We start from the raw sequence: 21,308 nt of genomic DNA on the forward strand, positions 1-21,308 counted from the left end.
AAAATGACCAAAAAAAGACAGAATTACCAAAAAAGACACAAATTGACCACAAAATTATCAAAAAAAAGACACATAATAACCAAAAAAGACACAGAATTACCAAAAAAATTACACTAAATTACTAAAAAAGACACAAAATTATTTTTAAAGACACAAAATTACCCAAAAAAGACACAGAATTACCAAAAGACACAAAATGACCCAAAAAAGGAAACAAAATTATTAAAAAAAAGACACAAATTGACCACAAAATTATCAAAAAAAGACACATAATAACTAAAAACGACACAAAATGACTAAAAAAACCCCACAAAATGACCAAAAAAAAGACATTAAATGACCAAAGAAGACAGAGCTGACTTCCAAAATGATTTGGCGACCCCCAGAAATCATCTCGCGACCCCAATTGGGGTCCCGACCCCAAGGTTGAGAATAGCTGCCTTAAATGACAAAAAAACCCCACAAAATAAATCAATCAGGGGTCTGCGGGTCCACAGTGATAGACAGTGTTTACACAGCCTGGGTGACAGGACTATAGCAGACAGGACACACACTGCTGCCACAGACCTACACGTCTTATCTTCTGCATCCCAAATATTGCCACAAGAGTCAATATTTAAACATGATCGCACTGAAATAAAAACTGGCACAGCAACCTAATACAGCTGCTGATTCTGTCCTCTGTGACAACTCAATCTCCTCTTCTTCAACCTCTAAAATCAGCTGTGAAATACCTGGCAGCAGATCCATAGTGAACAAGTTCCCATTTAGAAGTTAGTCCAGCAGACGAGCGGCGATGCATTCTGTGCGAAATTAAACCTCAGTTTGACTCTCCGTTGGTATGACCTGCTGCAGCTACACAGGGCAGCTCTAGCCCCGAACAATGCCCCCCCCCCCTCCTCTCTCACTCTCTCTCTCTTTGCTTTCTTGCCATTCAGAAATTTTCTGACTTGTTGCAAAATGATTGTGGCGATTCCGCGTCATTCTCTGTTGTTGTGTGTGTGCTCTCAGGCAGGGTTGTTGTTGTTGTTGTGCAGCATGATGTTTGTGGGCCCTCAAAGACATCCAGAACAATCACAAGTCAGGTAGAATGAAGCAAGCCCCCCCCCCCCCAAAAAGAGTGACAGCTGCTTACCATACTGACATCTGATTCAATGTAAACACTTGGAGAATAGATTCTCTAACGGGGATAAAGATTCTTCTCATCTTTTATTACCCCATTGAGGCCTGAAACGCCTGTAAAACCTCTGGGCGATTTTAAAATAAGCCCCTAAAACCTGAAGTTTTTCTGGAAATTCAACAGAAGTGTCAACGCTTCTACTAAATAATAGATTTTTCAGCCTCTGTAGCAGATAGAAATGAAATTCAAAAAGTATTTGAGAGCTTATACCAATACTACAAAACGACGTATCTGCTTTCCAGGCTTCAATGGGTTATACATGGGTGGTTTTAATGGAGATGAAAAAGGCAGCTGAATACCTGATTTAACATTTGAGTCTAAAATTGGAGAAGGTTAGGTGCTCCATACATGGTTCTCTTGCAAAGTTTGATAAAACTCGGGGTCCATTTTTTGCACATGTTGAGGGATTGATTTACTTTTACGGCTATTCCTGAGGAGCCACCCTGATTGTCTACTAGTTGTGAGTTTTTCTTGTGTGATTTTGTAGCATGCTGGGAATGTTTTTTATTTATCTCTGCTGTATATATATATATATTTTTTTTTTCATTTTAGTTTATCTTTATTTAGATATATATTAGATTTATTTTGTATTACAATATTATTTTAACCTTGTATATATTTTCATGCCTGTAACTTTTTATTTATTTATTATTTTTTATTTTTCGTATTGACAGCACAATGGGGATGGGTGGGGCGGAAGAAAACAAGAAAAATGATGGGTTGAATATCTGTGATCAATACTCATTTCTTCAAATAATAACATGTTTAAAAAAAAATGTATCTCTGCTTAAGTGAACATATTATTAGACTTTTATTTAGCAGTGGGTGACCTATTTGTGTTTTTGTTTTGTTCTGTGTATTTGTTGTTCGCTTCCATTTTTATTTATTTAATTATTTATTTATTTATTTATTTTGGGGGGTAATTCTTTTTATTATTAGTTATTCCTTATCTGATTTCATTTTATTTTATGCATTATTTTTATTATTATTATTTTATTTTTTTTACTTGTTACACTGTTTTGACTCTCGTAATGTCATCTCTTGATTTTGTTATGTCACTGAAAAATCAATAAACAAATGTTTAAAAAAACAAACAAAAAAAAACAAAAAACAATTGAGTCTAGTGTAAACAGGTCTGTCGGGTTAAATTACGTTATCAAATTATCCTAAAATATACGGACATGGCCTTCATCGCTTTTGTTGACCCCAATATTGTTGTTGTGTGTTTAATAACATAAGAATGTAACAAAGATTTTAGTCAACATGATGCCAGAATAAACAGCCATGTTTTACCAACCATTATAAGACTTAAAGCAATATTTAAGTGCATTTTTTGCTAACAGAGTCTTGTTTGGTTTTTATTGGTGTGTTTTATTTATTTTTTAGGGTGTTCTTGCATTATTATATTATTATAATGGTGTATTATAACAATCGGCATAAACTGGCCTTTAAATGACAATTATATTGTTTATTGTTTACCAATGGAAAATGGTCAATATTCAAAAATATTCAATTTGTCTTTTTTTGCATTGAAATTCCAAGTCAGGTGAAAAACTTATAGATAAAAAATCTGATAGTTTGAACATTAAGGCTAGCAAAGAAAGAACGTCATGTTCTGTGAGTCATTTGATTAAAGAAAAACAACTTCAGATGAGCATAAAAGTTACAAAATCAAAGACTTTGTTTTGTTCTCTTTGGCGGCACGTACGGCAATAAGCCATATTCCCAACTGGATCTCACTTTGACTCATTTCTGAAGTTTCCTGGTCTGTAGTCATCACTCTTGTCTGTTTGTTCGGCCATGACAGTAAGTGTTTACACAAACACAGGTGAGTTGAAATGTTGCATTAGCTCTGCCTCACCCTCTCTGGCAGACCAACCGCTGCTGCTTCATTGGAAACAGTCACCAACTATGCATCACTTAGGATTTTTCCCAGTAATGTCACCACAGACACGCAGTCTGTAACACTACAATTGCAAAATCTTTCTGTTTGTTTTACTTCCTTCAGACATAGACAGTGACTCAAAGAGAGGTTTACATTTTTGCTTAAACAGTTTCTTTTAAGGGTCTTCGTATAAACAATCTTCTTATCCTGTGAGACTTCTTTTTCTTTTCCTTTTATCTATTTTTTTGTATCTGTTTGTATGTTGTGTATGAACTCTTAATTGTACTGTACAAGTGTTGCGTCAAGTCTTGTGATACATGGTTGTCAGTGTCTATGATTGTACATGTGTTGTGACTGTATTGACGGTTGTTGTTGTTGTTTTTGTTTTGTTGATGATCTCAGAGAATGGACAATTTGATTTAATGTTTGGACTCCAGGAAGAATAGCTATGCTAATGTGCTGGTGCTGATGGAGATCCAATCAATAAATAAATAAACTGACATTTACTTAAATTAATTAACACAATTATTGGATGGTGTGCGTACCTTATGAAAAGTAAGTGTTTTATGGAGTTGCAGACGTTGTAGTGGTCTGCATGTAATGTAGGAATACATACTTCCTACAGGCTCTGCACCACTTCCTTTAAATCGGAAACACTTCCATTTTCTGTCTGAATTTTTCAACTGAAAAAAAATTCACATTTTAAATTGTAAAACTGAATTTATTGACATATTGCAATTCTATAAGTTCCACGTGTACATGTTATTCATATACTTACATATTATACTTTACATATTTATTTTTGTGTAAGCCTGCTTTCACAGAATATATTCCATTTAAAGCAGAGGTATGCATCAATAAAAACAAACCGTCAGTACTACTCAGTATAGAGCGAGCTACGCCTTTTCCAGAGAGGGATTCAAATCTAAATCTTCTAAATCTTTTCTATTTTGTTGAGCTGTTGTCATTTGGCATATGACCTCTTGCTCAATGCATGTGGGAGGTGTAGTAGTAAAAGACAGCCGTGAGATCATGCCTCTCCCAAAGTCGGCCATATTGACTGTGGGCGGTGGGGACACGATTACCAGAGTCAGCCTCGACTTTGGTCGGATGACAACATAATTACCTCAAATATCCCACATGGGCCACACCACACCTACAGCACAATCCCTCAGCAACTTATACTCCATCTGAGCAAGGTTATTATAGTTATATATATATATATTATATATATATTTTAAACAAGTATATATATTTTAAACAAGTATGTATATTTTAAACAAGTATATATATGTTAAACAAGTATATATATGTTAAACAAGTAAGTATATTTTAAAGAGGTAACCAATAATCCACGAAGTATACAATCTAAATAAATGGGGTAAATTAACCATTGAACAACCGAATGTAGTTCTAAATTTAACCCACTTCACTTTTAACACAGAGTGTTCAGACAGGAGGTCCAAACTGATATTTTCAGACAGTATAAGAAAACGAATGTGTTTTTGAACATTAAAGCATGTAAACTAATGTTCTAATCAAAACCTAAAATGCAAGTAGCCTATGAAGCTGAAAATGAGCATAATATATCCCCTTTAATGCCAGTGGGCATCAAGGTTATTATAGTTAACGAAAACTAACGAAATAACGAAAACTAGAATTGAAAAAAGATTTTCGTTAACTGAAATAAAAATAAAAACTAGAGTTTTAAAAAAAAACGATAACTAACTGAAACTGTATTTTGTGGTTGCAAAACTAACTAAAAGTAACTAAAATTATAGTGAAAATGTCCTTAGTTTTCGTTTTTGTCAACTTTTTTCATTCATAATTCAGTGTATTTATTTGAATAATAAAAAAAAACTAGACAGAAATTTGCCGTTTTCTCTGCATCTCCACAACATCTATCAAAATTGTGATATTATTAGTTCTGTTTAACAACAAATTATTTTCTAGATTTGTTTTTAAGTAGCATAATAATAATAATAATAATAAATCGATAATAAATAAATACAAATAACCATGTGTCTTTTTGTTTATCAAAATTGCGACTTTAATTTGTTCAGGAAATATGGTCAAAACAAGTTAAATGCAATACAGGACACAACTATCAACGGATTAGAATTTAGAAAAACGATAACTAACTGAAACTGTATTTTGTGGTTACAAAACTAACTAAAACTAACTAAAAATTATCGTGAAAATGTCCTTAGTTTTTGTTTTTGTCAACTTTTTTCATTCATAATTCAGTGTTTCTATTTGAACATGCAACACATGGTGAATATGTTTACTGAGACTGGGATGTTTACACTAGAACCAAAATTCAAAACACCCAGAACTGTAAGAGTTAAAAACACACTTTTTCTCCCTGGCTTTTAATCAAGTTTAAGTGGACATCTTGCAAAAACAAAATTTTATTTAAATTTTAATTTATTTTATTATATTTTTAATTTATTTTATTCTATTGTTGCACTGTGTTTATGTATTTTAGTATTTTATTTTTTACCGTATTTCCTGCAACTGTGATATCTGTACAGCACTTTGGTCAACCCCGTTTGTTTTAAATGTGCTTTATAAATAAAGTTTGACTTGACTAATAACCTTATTGGGGCTGAGATGATAAACCAAAGGAAATAAAGGAAACATTTATTATGGCCTCTTTGAATCACGCACCCAACAAATACCCCATTACAAAAAAAATAAAACTAACACTAAAACTAATAAAAACTAAACTAAAACTAAAGCATTTTCAAAAAATAAAAGCTAAACTAAAACTAGAAAACTCACTCTAAAAACTAAACTAAAACTAACTGAATTTGAAAACAAAAAAATCACAACAAAATTAAAACTAAAACTAAGGAAAAATCCAAAACTATTATATATAACCTTGCGTCTGAGCACAGCTGTGCAGGCAGTCAGACAGATTTTTTCCACTGCTCTAATCTCACACAGACAGTGATTCTACTCCCGGAGATAGAAAGTTTATCTGTGCAGGGCAGAGTGGTCAGCCCTCTGCTATGTGATACACAGCTCGCTGTCAGCCTGCATTGTTTCAGCTGAGCTCTTACTTTGAAGGAATGGACTTCGTCTGTCTGTGAGATAAACAAAAAGGTCACATTTAATTGGGCTCTTATTTTTTTTTTACGAGAATGACTAAGCAGATCAAGCAGCCTTGGTTAATTTAATTGAAATACTGTCACAAGTTATGGTTTTAGCATGCTCAAGAGCACCTTTGTACCTTTGTTATCTCTGCATGATTGTTTGCATGTGTGGTGGGTGGTTGACCAAAAAATGACACAAAATGACTAAAAAATGACTAAAGAATGACACAAAATGACTAAAAAAAGACAGAAAATGACACAAAGACACAAAAAAGACACAAAATGATCAAAAAGACACAAATTGACCCAAAAATTACACAAAATGACTAAAGAATGACACAAAATGACTAAAAAGACACAAAAAAGACACAAAATAATCAAAAAAAGACACAAATTGACCAAAAAATGACACAAAATGACTACAATAAAGACAGAAAATGACACAAAGACACAAAAAAGACACAAAATGATCAAAAAAATGACTAAAGAATGACACAAAATGACTAAAAAGACACAAAAAAGACACAAAATGATCAAAAAAAGACACAAATTGACCAAAAAATGCATGCTCAAGAGCACCTTTGTACCTTTGTTATCTCTGCATGATTGTTTGCATGTGTGTGTCTGAAGATCATAGGGTGCATGTGTGGTCATTACACACTGTGTGACTTATGTCAGCACACACAGAGCTAGCAGATGAGTGACAGTTTCATAACCCCTGTGAGCATTGCACATTATATAATCATGTGAAAGAACAGCAGTACCCAGTGGGCACCAACAGCTTAGTTAAACACTGAACGGCAACGCACGTTTTATTACTCTGACAAGGAAAAGGTGCCTCCTTATATCAGTAGTTCTCAACCTTTTTGAGTCGCGACCCCCCAAGTTAACATGCATGTTGTCCAAGACCCGCGAGAAACCAAGAAAAGTGACCAAAAAAAGAGACAAAATAATCTAAAAATGACACAAAATGACTAAAAAATGACTAAAGAATGACACAAAATGACTAAAAAAAGAAACAAAATGAACAAAAAGACACAAATTGAACAAAAAAATGACACAAAATGACTAAAAAATGACTAAAGAATGACACAAAATGACTAAAATAAGACACAAAATGAACAAAAAGACACAAATTGACCAAAAAATGAATAAAAAATGACTAAAGAATGACACAAAATGACCAAAAAATGACACAAAATAATCAAAAAATGACACAAAATGACAAAAAAATGACTAAAGAAAGACACAAATTGACTAAAAAAAGACACAAATTGACCAAAAAAATGACTAAAGAATGACACAAAATGACTAAAAAAAAGACACAAATTGACTAAAAAAAGACACAAATTGACCAAAAAATGACACAAAATAAACAAAAAAGACAAAATGACCAAAAAAGACACAAAATGACTAAAAAAACACAAAAAAGACACAAAATGATCAAAAAAAATGACACAAAATGACTAAAACAAGACACAAAATGACCAAAAATTAAATAAATAATGAAGCAGACAACAACTAAAAGATCTCCCTGTCTGAAATTATGTAATTTAATATTCATTTTGTGCATTTATATTTTTCCCAAAATGATTTGGCGACCCCCAGAAATCATCTAGCGACCCCAATTGGGGTCGGGACCCCAAGGTTGAGAATGACTGCCTTATATGAGCCTTTCACTCAGGAGGACTAACTACTGCAGGGCGTTTCCAGTTAACAGGTACACGAACAAGGAAATCCATGGTCAGACACTCCTATTAGGCGGGTAAATAAAACAATAAACTGTCAGAACAATTCAAAGCGATTTATACACTTGAGCCAAATTTCGGAATCATGAACTCATTCCCAAGAACTCCACGATCTGCTGTTATTTTTTTGCCATGAAGCAGAAAGGAATTTAGTATCCCAGTCTGAAAACCGCACCCAACACACACCCGAAGCACAAACGGCTGCATGTGAAACAGCAAAACCTCCGTTACATCCAAATCCAACAGCTCAAATACCAAACTGACGTGACCTAGTAAGGCTTCTGCTCCACTTAATGACTTAATGACTTAATGAGGTTTAACCCATAAGAACCCAGACCCAGTTATCCTTAAAGGAAAGTTATGGGGGATATACCACCATTTGTGATGTGTTTTCAAAAACACTATCCCTAAATGTCAAAGATCTGTGATGTGACATAAACATTAAATTGGGCGCTTATGTTTATAATATTTCGTATTTTAAAATAATCTAAAAAAATAGACACAAATTTGCCATTTTCTAGGGGTGTGCCATATCGTATCGTTCACGATAATATCGGTATATTTTTTTATGGTTAAAAAAAATGCATATCATGATATTGGCAACATTCCTACTTCTTGATGTAGTGGTGAAAGTTGTTTTAATCACAAAAAGCTACTTACTCCCTGTCGCTAAACACATGCAGCTTTCAAAATAAGAGCACAGTGTGTTGACAGAATCCACCACAGAACTTACAAGAAGACTGTCAAAATAAGATGCCTTAAATAAAAAATACAAGAACCTTTATTCTCCTTTACAAAATGTCATTAAAATATGCCCCCGGAACCCCTAAATGGTTATTTTTATTATTTTCTCATACTCTAGAGTCCACAGTACATTTTTTATTTATTTGGCAACTGTTGAGATTTGCACTTCACACTACATTTTAGATTTTTATTTATTTATACAGACTAAAAAAAATCATATTTTCTATATCATTTTAAGTATTTGGTAATATCGTCAAGAATATCGTCATCGCAAAAATAGCCTGAAATATCGTGATATTCTTTTAGGGCCATATCGCCCAGCCCTACCATTTTCTCTGCATCTCCACAACATCTATCAAAATTGTGATATTATTAGTTCTGTTTAACAACAAATTACTTTTTAGATTTGTTTTTAAGTAGCATAATAATTATAAATCGATAATAAATAAATACAAATAACCATGTGTCTTTTTGTTTATCAAAATTGCGACTTTAATTTGTTCAGGAAATATGGTCAAAACAAGTTAAATGCAATACAGGACACAACTATTAATGGATTAGAATTGTTAAATGGGTTTAAACTTGGCCTAGTAACAATAAATAGAAGATTTAACGTGTTTGTTACACGGGTGTCACCATAGGTTCTTATGGGTTAAGGCAGCAATTAAATGGATAAGCACACAAACTCAACAATAATACAAATTCAGTGACTGTCGAGATTACCAAGCCTTTATTACACAGCTTTGTTCAATACTCAATTCTGATTCTATGGTCTGTTCTTTCTGATTAGCAGATCAGATCTTCCTTATGGTCTAGACGGAATTATCCAAAAAGTGAAAGTGAGGAGCATTTATGGGTACAAGTCAGGAACCGGCCTACTTTACTTATTTCAAGGGTGCTGAATCCCAAGCGAAATTTTGAGTTTGAGTTGAGTATATATAAATATATATATATGCAAAATACCAACTTTTAAGGTGGAATTAAGCATTATTTGTGTCATTTTTTTTAAGGCCGACATAAATATTCTATCAATATCACTTTTAAATGTTCCAGTTGGTATTTTGCATATATATATATATATATACATATATATATATATACATATATATATATATATATATATATATATATATACATATATATATATATATATATATATATATATACATATATATATATATATATATATATATATATATATATATATATATATACATATATATATATATATATATATATATATACATATATATATATATATATATATATATATATACATATATATATATATATATATATATACATATATATATATATATATATATATATACATATATATACATATATATATATATATATATATATACATACATATATATATATATATATATATATATATATATATATATATATATATATATATATATATATATATATATATATATATATATATATACATTAAAAAGACACTGAGCCTCCACTATATCCTTGCTCTGACTCTAGATTATAGATCCAGAAACTTAATTTCCTCGTCTTTGATTTCCTACTTACAAAAAAACTAAGGGGAAATGTTCCAAGGACTGAGCAAGATGGGTAATTTGGTGGCCATTTGACACAAATTAGAAGGTCAAAAACTCAAAATTTCGTTTGGGAACCATTTTTTTTGGACTCAGCACCCTTGAGATATGTAAGGTAGGCCGGTTCCTGACTTGTACCCATAAATGCTCCTCACTTCTTATAGAAGGCCTTTATTCTGAAATCCGTCTAGACTATTACCTGGAGGAAGTAATAGAGTCATTTTATGTCAATTCAATCTTTCTTAAATTTAAATGATGGATTTCTTATGGGGGAGCTGTGATATAAGAGGGATATATTCAGATCACCAGGAATGCACCTTGTATCTCCGTGTGTTTTTTACCTGTGGTACGGCTCTCGTCTGTACTTTTTCATCGTCACGCCGTCCATGTTGGCAGGCAAATCTGCATAGTTCTGCAGTCTGTCACTCCATGAAGTGGTCATCTTTAAAACCGTTCAGTGTCTGGGGAGAACAACACAAAAAGACACATGACAGTAAAAGTAGGGTTGGGTGACATCTACCGAACTGCAGTATGAGAAACATTAGTTTGCATGAAATAAGTGCATTCTGCAGACTGTAAAAAATAAGTGCATTTGTTGTTATACATGTATTTTTCTCTCTCTCACACTCACTTCATCCTCCTCTCTGTATGCAAAAAGTTCCAACATGGTCTCACAGGAATCTGTGAAATAGCCACGGATTCGCTTAACTCAAAATCCGTGGAATAGCCACGGAATCACTCAAATTTCCGTGAAACTGACACGGATTTCGCCTTTCGTCATATCCCGTGGCTATTCCAACATACAAAGTGATTATGTACATTCACTGAGTGAATATTTAGAAAATGAAACATATAGTTCTTGCTAGAAATGTGATCAAAATCCATTTTTATGCAGAAACTAAGTCAAAATATTGATTTTTTTTTCACTAAAAATGAGAGAACTGTCCGCCATGTTTTTTGTTCTGACTGCCGGGACCTTGAAAGTCACGTGACTTGGAACAAACCAATAGGAACAAATATCCATGGAATAGCCACGGGATATGACTGTCTTTAACTTGCATTGTAGCGAAATCCGTGTCAGTTTCACGGAAATTTGAGTGATTCCGTGGCTATTCCACGGATTTTGATTTAAGCGAATCCGTGGCTATTTCACGGATTCCTGTGAGACCAGGTTCAAAAGGTCAGACCAGGGTTCATTAAGGAGACAAATTATTGACATCAAACCTAGTCCGTCTAATGTACTGTGTTGTGGTACAAAAGCCCTAAGGCAGAGTCAAAGAATAAAGCCATGAGCAAGAACGGAATAACATGATGAAGTATTTGTTTAACCCATTGAAGCCGGGAAAGCATTACCGCATTTGCACCATTAAAACCGGGAGCGCTGTTTACTACATTTTGTAGTATTTGTATTTTTTTCCACCTATTTTCGTGAGTGTCGCAATGCAGCATTTGACTTTTCCAGAACTTATAAATCATGGAGGAAGACGACTATAGCGGAGGAGCTCAGCAGGAAGTGACGGAAGAGATCTGATGAAAACAGCGCCGATGATTTTATTGCTGATCTGGACTTTGAACCCTCGGAACCAATCGACCCGCATTTATGGATGAGGAATATGTTTTTAGACGACATATTTTCACCGAAGAACAGACAGATTTGTGGCCATCTAGAGATAATAATAATATTATTAATATATTATTAATTGTGATTGTGATGATATAAGAAATCATGACTGTTTGTCTTATATTACTTTATGCGTCGTTGAGTACCCTGAAAAGTGCAATATATAAAATGTATTATTATCTATTATTATGATTATGATAATTATTATTTTTATTATTACAGTAGGCTATATGTATATAGATATAGAGACCTGTTAAGGGGTAGGACTCGATAAGTTTTTTGACTTCTTCCTACTCCCTTTCGAGTCTGTTTTTTTTTTCTTTTTTGTTTTGGTTTTTATTTATTCATCTATTAATATTTAAACTTTTGTGTTGTTTTTTTACTTGCTTGCATGTTCGAAATAAAGACAATCAATCAATCAATCAATTAATGAGAACTATGTCTATTTCTTCCAATGGTCATATCATGTTTGCATCTTGCTGATGGGCATGTATTAGTATTATGCATAGGATTTTTATTCAGTCAAATGTAACTTTATTGAAGTTTGGACAAATAATCAACTTCTCATGAAAGCCACGGGTATAAGCTCTCAAATACTTTTGGGAAATTTAATTTCTATCTGCTACAGAGGCTGAGAAGTTGAATTTCCAGAAAAACTTCAGGTTTTAAGGGGGTTCTTTCAAAATCGCCCAGAGGTTTTACAGGCATTTTTTCCAGCCGTTTTAGGCCTTAATGGATTAATATAGATCATCAGATCACACATAACAGGCCAAATTAGAAGAACAACCCATGGAAAGTCATGTGTGTTTGTGCCTCAGCCTTGTTTTCATGGCTAGAGTTGTCTGTTTTTTTTCCTCCATGCTGACACTCAATCATTCTCCCACTGTCACTGGAGAGGCTGCCTGCAGGAAGGGGAGGCAGACCAGGTCAGCTTTCTTTCCCTCGGTGCCAGCACAAATGCAAATGAGACTTGCATGTTGAGGCAGAGGTAATTCGTCAACAAACACTGCATTAGAGTGTCAAAACACTGTAACAAATGTTCACTCAACAGGAAGGTAAACAAAAGTGCAACATGTTGGTTTTTTACTTCCTGAACTCTAAAAGCTATTATATGAGAAAAGGAACACTTTAGGTAGAAATGACACATGTGTACTACGTGTGCACCTATTTTCAGTTATTCAGGCAGGTTTTTGTTTTTTTTAGCTAATGCCTTAATGACACCTTGGCCTTTTGTATGAGCTGGGCCCTCTGGGGTCTGAAGGGAGCTCTGGATTGGAAAGATTCACAGCCAAGCAATAAGCAAACCTGCAGGAATCTACTGCAAGCCACAACTGACAGAAGAAAACACAGTGGTGGAGGGAGTAAAACACCACACAGCTAAAATACTCTGTTGCATAAAGGTCCTGTATTTAAAATGTTTCTGCAGTAAAAGTATGCAAGTATAATAAGGAAAAAATAGACTTAAAGAATTAAAAGTACTCAAAGCAAAAGATATCCTATGTAACTTTTCTACTATTATGTATTATCTTATTATTACAGATGCAATAAGAAATACCGCAGTGCAGGAGATAAAACTAATTAATTTAAGGCATTACTTTAGTTAGGATCAATGCAGAAATAATAATAATAATAATATTTATTATTATTATTATTAATAACCCTTTGATGCACAACATGGGTCTAAAGTGACCCAACTAAGTTTTTATTTTCTATATCTTTGCAATAAATTAATTTCCTCATTCAGTATTCCAGGTTTTCCTCAATTAACTTGTTTTTGATCATCATACGTCCACATTTTTTTGTTTTCATTTCTTACTTTCAGAATAAAAGCCCTTTTTGTATCACTACGCTTCTAATGCACAAGGTCATTTTTTAACCCATGTGTGTAAATTTGATGTAATAATACAAAAACTATTCTCTGTCCTGTATTGAAAATGTTTCTTCAGTAAAAGTATGCAAGTATAATAAGAAAAAAATATATTTAAAGAATTAAAAGTACTCAAAGCGGAAGATATCCTATGTAACTGTTCTACTATTATGTATTATCTTATTATTACAGAAGCAATAAGCAATACCGCAGTGCAGGAGATAAAAGTAATTAATTTAAGGCATTACTTTAGTTAGAATCAATGCAGAAATAATAATAATAATTATTATTATTATTATTATTAATAACCCTTTGATGCACAACATGGGTCTAAAGTGACCCAACTAAGTTTTTATTTTCTATATCTTTGCAATATATTAATTTCATCATTCAGTAGTCCAGGTTTTCCTCAATTAACTTGTTTTTGATCATCATACATCCACATTTTTTTGTTTTCATTTCTTACTTTCGGAATAAAAGCCCTTTTTGTATCACTACGCTTCTAATGCACAAGGTCATTTTTTAACCCATGTGTGTAAATTTGATGTAATAATACAAAAACTATTTTCTGTCCTGTATTGAAAATGTTTCTGCAGTAAAAGTATGCAAGTATAATAAGGAAAATATACTTAAAGAATTAAAAGTACTCAAAGCAGAAGATATCCTATGTAACTGTTCTACTATTATGTATTATCTTATTATTACAGATGCATTAAAAGGTGCAGTATGAGTTTCTGGAGAGAAATTATTGTTGAGTCTCATTCCCAGATCAGATACAGACAGTTCGGCCTGACTTCCAGCCAAAAGCATCCATGTTTAATGACCTGGGCATATGACTCACCAATCTTTATCAGTAGGTAACATTTATACATTTTTGTCATATTTGCTATAACTATATCCTAGTGGAATTAGCAAGCTAGCTAGGTACATAGCCAGACATTCATTTGTGTTTGACAAGAAGAAACTGACACTACATTCATTTTATTATTATTATTTTTATATTTTTTTAAATATAATTTTTATATTTTTTCATATAATTTTCATTTTATTATTATTATTTTTATATGTTTTATATTTTTTAATATATTATATTATTATATTTATATTTATTATTATATTTTATTATTATTATTTACACGACATTTTGATTTTTTTTTTCAATGAGTCAAATTTTTTTTTCAGTGAGTCAATATATTTTTTCCGAACTGTTGTTATTGGCATGAGTACTTTCACACAGAACGCATCATATTTTGAAAAAGTTAGGGTTTTTTTCAGAATAAGGTCGTTATTTTCTGAGCTTTGAGTTTTAGGATTTTCATAAGTAAACAAGGACGCTCCATTGTCTGAACCAAGACAGTAAACTTCTTTTGCTCTCAATCTTGACAAAGGCAGCACATACCAGATCCACTCCCTTCATTCTTACCTTTCACAGTAAAAGCCCTAAACATTTACACTGTGTAAATGTTTACCTGAGGGAACTTAGAGTCATTCAGAGCATTCAGCTAAAATTAAACCCAGTAGCTTAGCTATACAACAACTTAGCTGGCTGCCAGATACTTCTCTGCTTCAGTAGGATTCTGGTGGTGGTTGTTCTGCATGCACGAATATATTTACAAACCTGTTATGGTTTTGCAAATTTGCATCGCTGCCAGTATGAAAAGTTTTGATGCAAACGATTTAACAGCAAGTAATTTGCATTTGCGTGTCGTTTATTTGTGGTATCCCCAGTGTGTAAAGGCCTTAGGGGCTCCTCCTGGCTCTGACTAGTTGTTTTCACTCATGCACGATGGGTTCTTATCTCATGTAGTACTGTCAGTGTCAGCAAATATGACAAAATGTGTTTTTAATTAAAAATGATCTACCGATCTTTCTATGTAAAAACAGAACATTGAAAAAGTATAAGTATAAGTATACATTCTTAACTTTTTTGTATCCGACTTTCATATCAAGATAATTTTCAGTGTGGATTCATCTGCATATTATAATTTCCATTACTTAGTCCATTCTTGTAAAAAATTGAGAAAACAGTGAGAAACCCATTACAAATATCCAGAGCCCAAAATATCACCTTTACAATGTTTTGTCCAACAAGCAGTCCAAACCCAAACATTATTAATTTATAATTATAAAAAGTAGCAAAAGTAGCAAAAATATTTTACATTAAAAATAAAATGGTGTCCATTAAGTTTCTTACAAGCATTTGTATTGTATGTATTTTTAGGTAGTTAATTACTAACAAAGCTATAAAAGCTCTTTATATGATGTCTAAAGGAACAAAAGCTGTCAGATAACGGTGGTGAAGTAATTATCTTCCACACAAATGTAGTGGAGTATAATTATAAAGGAACATAACATGGAAATACTTATGTAAAGTACACGTCACGTTACCTCAGACTTGAGTAAATGTACTTAGTTACATTACACCACTGGATAAAGTTACTTTGTTGCCTCAGGTCAGTGTTGACAGACCGGGTCGACGTCTCAAACAATAACGCACCAATGTAACGTTCACGTACCGGCAACTGACACTCGTTTTTTTGGATGTTATTTGTGTTTAAACGTTATCTTTGGCTGCACAAACATAAAGAAATATTCAGAGAAACCAATGCAAAACGTCGAGAGATTATCTAAAGCTACAGTAAAAGTCTCTTTTTATAGAGAAAAGCCTTGTCCGCGGGGTTCACGTACCAAAAAAAACGGCTCGTTATTTGCTCAACTGTAAAGGCTAAGCTAACAAACAAGCCTCTGTCCCGCTCGGTTTTTTTTTTACATCTGACATTGCTGAGAGAGGACGGAAAAGAAAAGTGATTCGGTGCAAAGCTAACGCGTTAGCTTGCTTTGATGCAAAAAAAAACAAAAGCCCACAAAGTGTCGGGGCAGATGCAGATTTCACTGCGTTTAGCCGTGACTGGCATTACTGTACTCACCTCTGAGTTCCTGAATAAAACAACTGCACCGTCAGTTAGTCTGAGCATGCGCCTTGAGCTGTGTAAAAGTCGGAGAAATGTCGCTTGTGTGTGTTTTCTTCTCTCTGGCTTTCACTGTAAAGCCAAGCAGCAGAAGACTGTTCCTGCTGTGGCTGCTCTCTGCTGTCTATCTATCAGTCTCTCTCTCTCTCTCTCTCTCTCTCCTCCTCTCTCTCTCTCTTTCAGTCTCTCTGTGCTACCAGCTGTTGTTATGAGGCGTTCAGGGGGCGGTGTTTATTTCCTGTCTATCAAAAGGAGGCTGGACTATCTGTCGTCGTGGCACAGACACGTGACAGCCCCACGGTCCTGCATCTGTTATCAGTTGACTACAATAAGGTGCAGAGAGAAAAAGAGAGAGAGAGAGAGAGAGAGAGAGAGAGAGAGAGAGAGAGAGAGAGAGAGAGAGAGAGAGATTTTTTATTTTATTTTTTTCTTCTTTTTTTGCTGGGACAGTTAGATTGTATAAATGATATGTTGATTGTAATTCAATGATTGTAAATATTGCTTTCTTTTATTGTTATTAGTTTTTCTTTCCATTTCATTTAAAATGAATAACAGAATTATAATAATTTATTGTAAATATTGCTTTCCTTATCTTGTTATCTTTTTTTCTGATGCTTGCTTTGGCAATATATACATTGTTATGTCATGCCAATAAAGCCAATTGAATCTGAATTGAATTGAGAGAGAGAGAGAGAGAGAGAGAGAGAGAGAGAGAGAGAGAGAGAGAGAGAGAGAGAGAGAGAGAGAGAGAGCGAGAGAGAGAGAGACCTAGATGGATTGCATCTATTTAGCTTGTTGCAAGAATTACCGTAATTAGCTTTTAGAGGCGCTGCAGAAGCACTTCAGGAATGCACTTGAGTTTGAGTTTATTTATTTAAAAAACAGGGACAATACATATTAATGAACATATATACATGTAAATATGCAAGATTATAATTTCAGTCTTTAGTCCCTTTGGCAGGTTGATGTCAATACCATCAGACAATAAAATCAATAAAACAACAGTAACAACAAGTAGAAGAGTTGGCCTTCATGGCCAGAATACGCATTTTACTAGTGTTAAACACTAAATTTAGATATCAAAGGGCTGATTAAAGTGCATCTGTTATCAGTTGACTACAATAAGGTGCAGAGAGAAAAAAAAAAAAAGAGAGAGAGAGAGAGAGAGAGAGAGAGAGAGAGAGAGAGAGAGAGACACCTAGATGGATTGCATCTATTTAGCTTGTTGCAAGAATTACCGTAATTAGCTTTTAGAGGCGCTGCAGAAGCACTTCAGGAATGCACTTGAGTTTGAGTTTATTTATTTAAAAAACAGGGACAATACATATTAATTTAAAAAAAAAATTCCTCCTGCAAGTGCTAGGGAATAGTGTCCCCTGGTAATCCCACAGTGCTTTTAAAAAACATCCCATCTTCTTTTAATTTGTTTTAATTTAAATTTTGTTTTGTTTTTTGTTTTCTTTGTTACCTTTGTCATTTTTGTCAATTCTGTATTTTATTGCACTTTCTTGCACTTTTATGTGAAGCTTATCATCCATAGTGGAAGAAGTACACTGTAATAAAAGATAAACAATAGCTACTCAATAAAATTGAGGCAACAGATTGCACGCAATATTATTAATTAAATCTAACTGGGTTACAAGTTGAGTTGATAACAACTTAACAGGAAGTGCCTGTCAATTAAAAATGGACTAATTCTATTGTGTTGGATTCATTCAAAATTCTCTTGATTTAGAATTACAAACACATAAAGATTATATTTAATGTGATCAAAATAAGTAGATTCTATCTCAAACATTTTTATATTAAAGTTACTTAAACAACTGCCTCAAAATCAAGGGTGCATTTATATTTAATAGATTTTATCAAACATATTAAGTAAAATTAAATGACTACAGAATCATTTATTACAGTGTACTCAGAGCCTTTACTGAAGCTAAAGTAACATTACGTCAGTGTAAAAAAAACTTTGAAAAATTGCTGCACTCACAATCCTACTCTAGTAAAAGTACAATAGTTTTATCAGTGAACTGTGCTTATTAAAGTAAAACTATCTGTTCTGTAGCTTTTTACTGCTGTGGCTGCTCGTGGTGGAGCTGGTTTATCTGCTTTAGATAAGGTGAAGTCATTCATTACAGTGGTAACTAATCTAGGGCTGGGCCCCTTCCAAAGGCTCCTCAGGAAGTCCTGAGGAGTCCTGATTACTGGGAGAGGAAAGGTGATTAGAGTAACACTTTATAGCAGTAGTTCTCAACCTTTTCGAGTCGCGACCCCCAATTTAACATGTATGTTGTCCGCGACCCCCGCTCAACCAAAAAAATAAACAGAATTACCAAAAAAGACACAAAATGATAGAAGAAAACTAAAATACTTTAAAAAGAAACAAAATGACCAAAAAAGACACAGAATTACCAAAGAAAAATACACTAAATTACTAAAAAAAGACACAAAATTATTTAAAAAAGACACAAAATTACCAAAAAAAGACACAGAATTACCAAAAAAGACACAAAATTGACTTTTTAATGCATTAATGCATGACTAAATGCATGAAAAGGCATTAAATAATGAGTGTAGCACTCCATGAGCTATAGAATTAATATGAGTTAATAGAGGATTAATGAGTTATTATTATGTTCATGTCTTATTTATATGTGAGTCTTTGGCTAATATGAGTTAATAGAAGATTTATGAGTTGTTGTTGTTATTATTGCATTGTGTACATTAATGCATACATAAATACGGTACATTTTACAGTAACTTACTGGCGAAACTGCTGCCAGTAATTTACTGTAATTTTACAGTAAAAAGCTTTACAGTGTTGGATTCAACTCCACTTCAGTGCCAGATAGATAATCCTGTTTTCTGCAGGTTTTTGGTGAGTTTTCCTGCCTTTTGTGCGCTCCATGTGCTCGCTCCTCACGGCTTCTAGAGCAGTAGTTCTCAACCTTTTTGACTCACGACCCCCAATTTAACATGCATGTTGTCCGCGACCCCCGCTCACTGAACAGAATCTCACACGCACAGTTCAGATCACCCAAAAAAGAAACAAAATGACCAAAAAAAGACACAAATTGACCAAAAAAGACACAAATTGACCAAAAAAGACACAAAATGACCAGAAAAGACACAAAATGGCCAAGAAGACACTAAATGACCAAAAAAAGACACAAAATGACCCAAAAAAGACACAAAATGACCCAAAAAAGACACAAAATGACAAAAATAGACACAAAATGACCAAAAAAGGAAACAAAATGACCCAAAAAAGACACAAAATGACCCAAAAAGACACAAAATGACCCAAAAAAGACATATAATGACCAAAAAAGACACAAAATGACCAAAAAAAGACACTAAATAACCAAAAAAAGACACAAAATGACCAAAAAAGGAAACAAAATTACCAAAAAAAGACACAAAATGACCCAAAAAAGACACAAAATGACACAAATAGACACAAAATGACCAAAAAAAGACATTAAGTGACCAAAAAGACTAAAACACATTAACACATGAACACTTTAACACAGTGGAGACAGAGCTGACTTCCAAAATAATTTGGCGACCCCCAGAAATCATCTCACGACCCCAATTGGGGTCCCGACCCCAAGGTTGAGAACAGCTGTTCTATAGGACCGGTGTGTTTGCTGTGAGCTGCCTCCACTGCCCGCTTCATACTTATTCTTGTGACTTTGTAAATAAACTCCTTTTTGTGTCTCTACCCCGGTGTCCTGTTACTGGACAATGGCACATTCTTTGGAAATGAAACGTTTGAGGTAAAGCTGGTGACTTTGAGCTTTCTTTATGGCTGTTTGTATATATTTCCAATAAACAATTGTGCTTACTGTTCTTAAAGTAAAGGGGACTATAAAAAAAAAAGCAATGAGTTGGTTCATACTATAGATTCAATGAACTTCAAACACCCTTTAGGCGTAATGTCAGTACATTAACTTCAGCCAGTTTCGTTTCTGATACATTCTGCTCCAGTGCAGAGGCAAATCTATACTTGGCAGCTACAATATTTCATTTATGGCTTCCAAAATCCTCAAGCACAAAGTCAAAAATGCATTTCTCCAGATAAGTTGAGGAATAAAACATCTTTTACTGACATTGCAATAATAACTACGTGCCTCACCTGCAAAAACACTGCAAAAAAGCAAACTTGTATTTTTTGGCCTGAAACTGATTTAAGTTTGTAAAACTTGGAAATATAAATTATTGATAGTTAGGTTAGTTGACTGATCTATTAGTTGAACAGACATAAATTGCCTTTTTTGACAATCAATGAAGTGTTTAAGAAATTATTCATGCAAAATGGCAGAAAATGCTGTTTTTCTTTGTTTTATATCATATTAAAATTAACAGCTTTTGTTTTGGACTGAAAAAAACAAGACATTTAACTCTCTGGAGTCCATCTATTTATTGAAAATACACATGTTTTATTTAAAATAATAACTTTATATCAACACACAATTTATATATGATATGTAGACAAGCTGAGAAAGCCAGTTAAAGTTCAATAATAGGAGCTTTCACAGTGTGCCATTTATGTTTCTAGACCATTTTTAAAATGTGAATTTTCTTTCTACAATGAAACCTATTACTATCTTTTATTT

The 21,308-nt window shown here is 33.3% G+C and overlaps 1 protein-coding gene across 1 annotated transcript in view; it reads right to left on the reverse strand.

The window, feature by feature from the left end:
• The window catches only part of nt5c2b (5'-nucleotidase, cytosolic IIb), a 60,989-nt gene extending 44,143 nt beyond the window's left edge, over positions 1-16,846 (reverse strand). The window contains exons 1-2 of the mRNA XM_059351334.1: positions 16,648-16,846; positions 10,574-10,693 (exon numbers count right to left, since the gene is read on the reverse strand). Coding sequence (XP_059207317.1) covers positions 10,574-10,674 — 101 coding nt within the window. The 5' untranslated portion in view covers positions 10,675-10,693; positions 16,648-16,846. The remainder of the gene's footprint in view (positions 1-10,573; positions 10,694-16,647) is intronic.
• Between the last annotated feature and the right edge of the window lie 4,462 nt (positions 16,847-21,308).

This window comes from Centropristis striata, chromosome 1, assembly GCF_030273125.1.
Source record: "Centropristis striata isolate RG_2023a ecotype Rhode Island chromosome 1, C.striata_1.0, whole genome shotgun sequence".
Lineage (NCBI taxonomy): Eukaryota > Metazoa > Chordata > Actinopteri > Perciformes > Serranidae > Centropristis > Centropristis striata.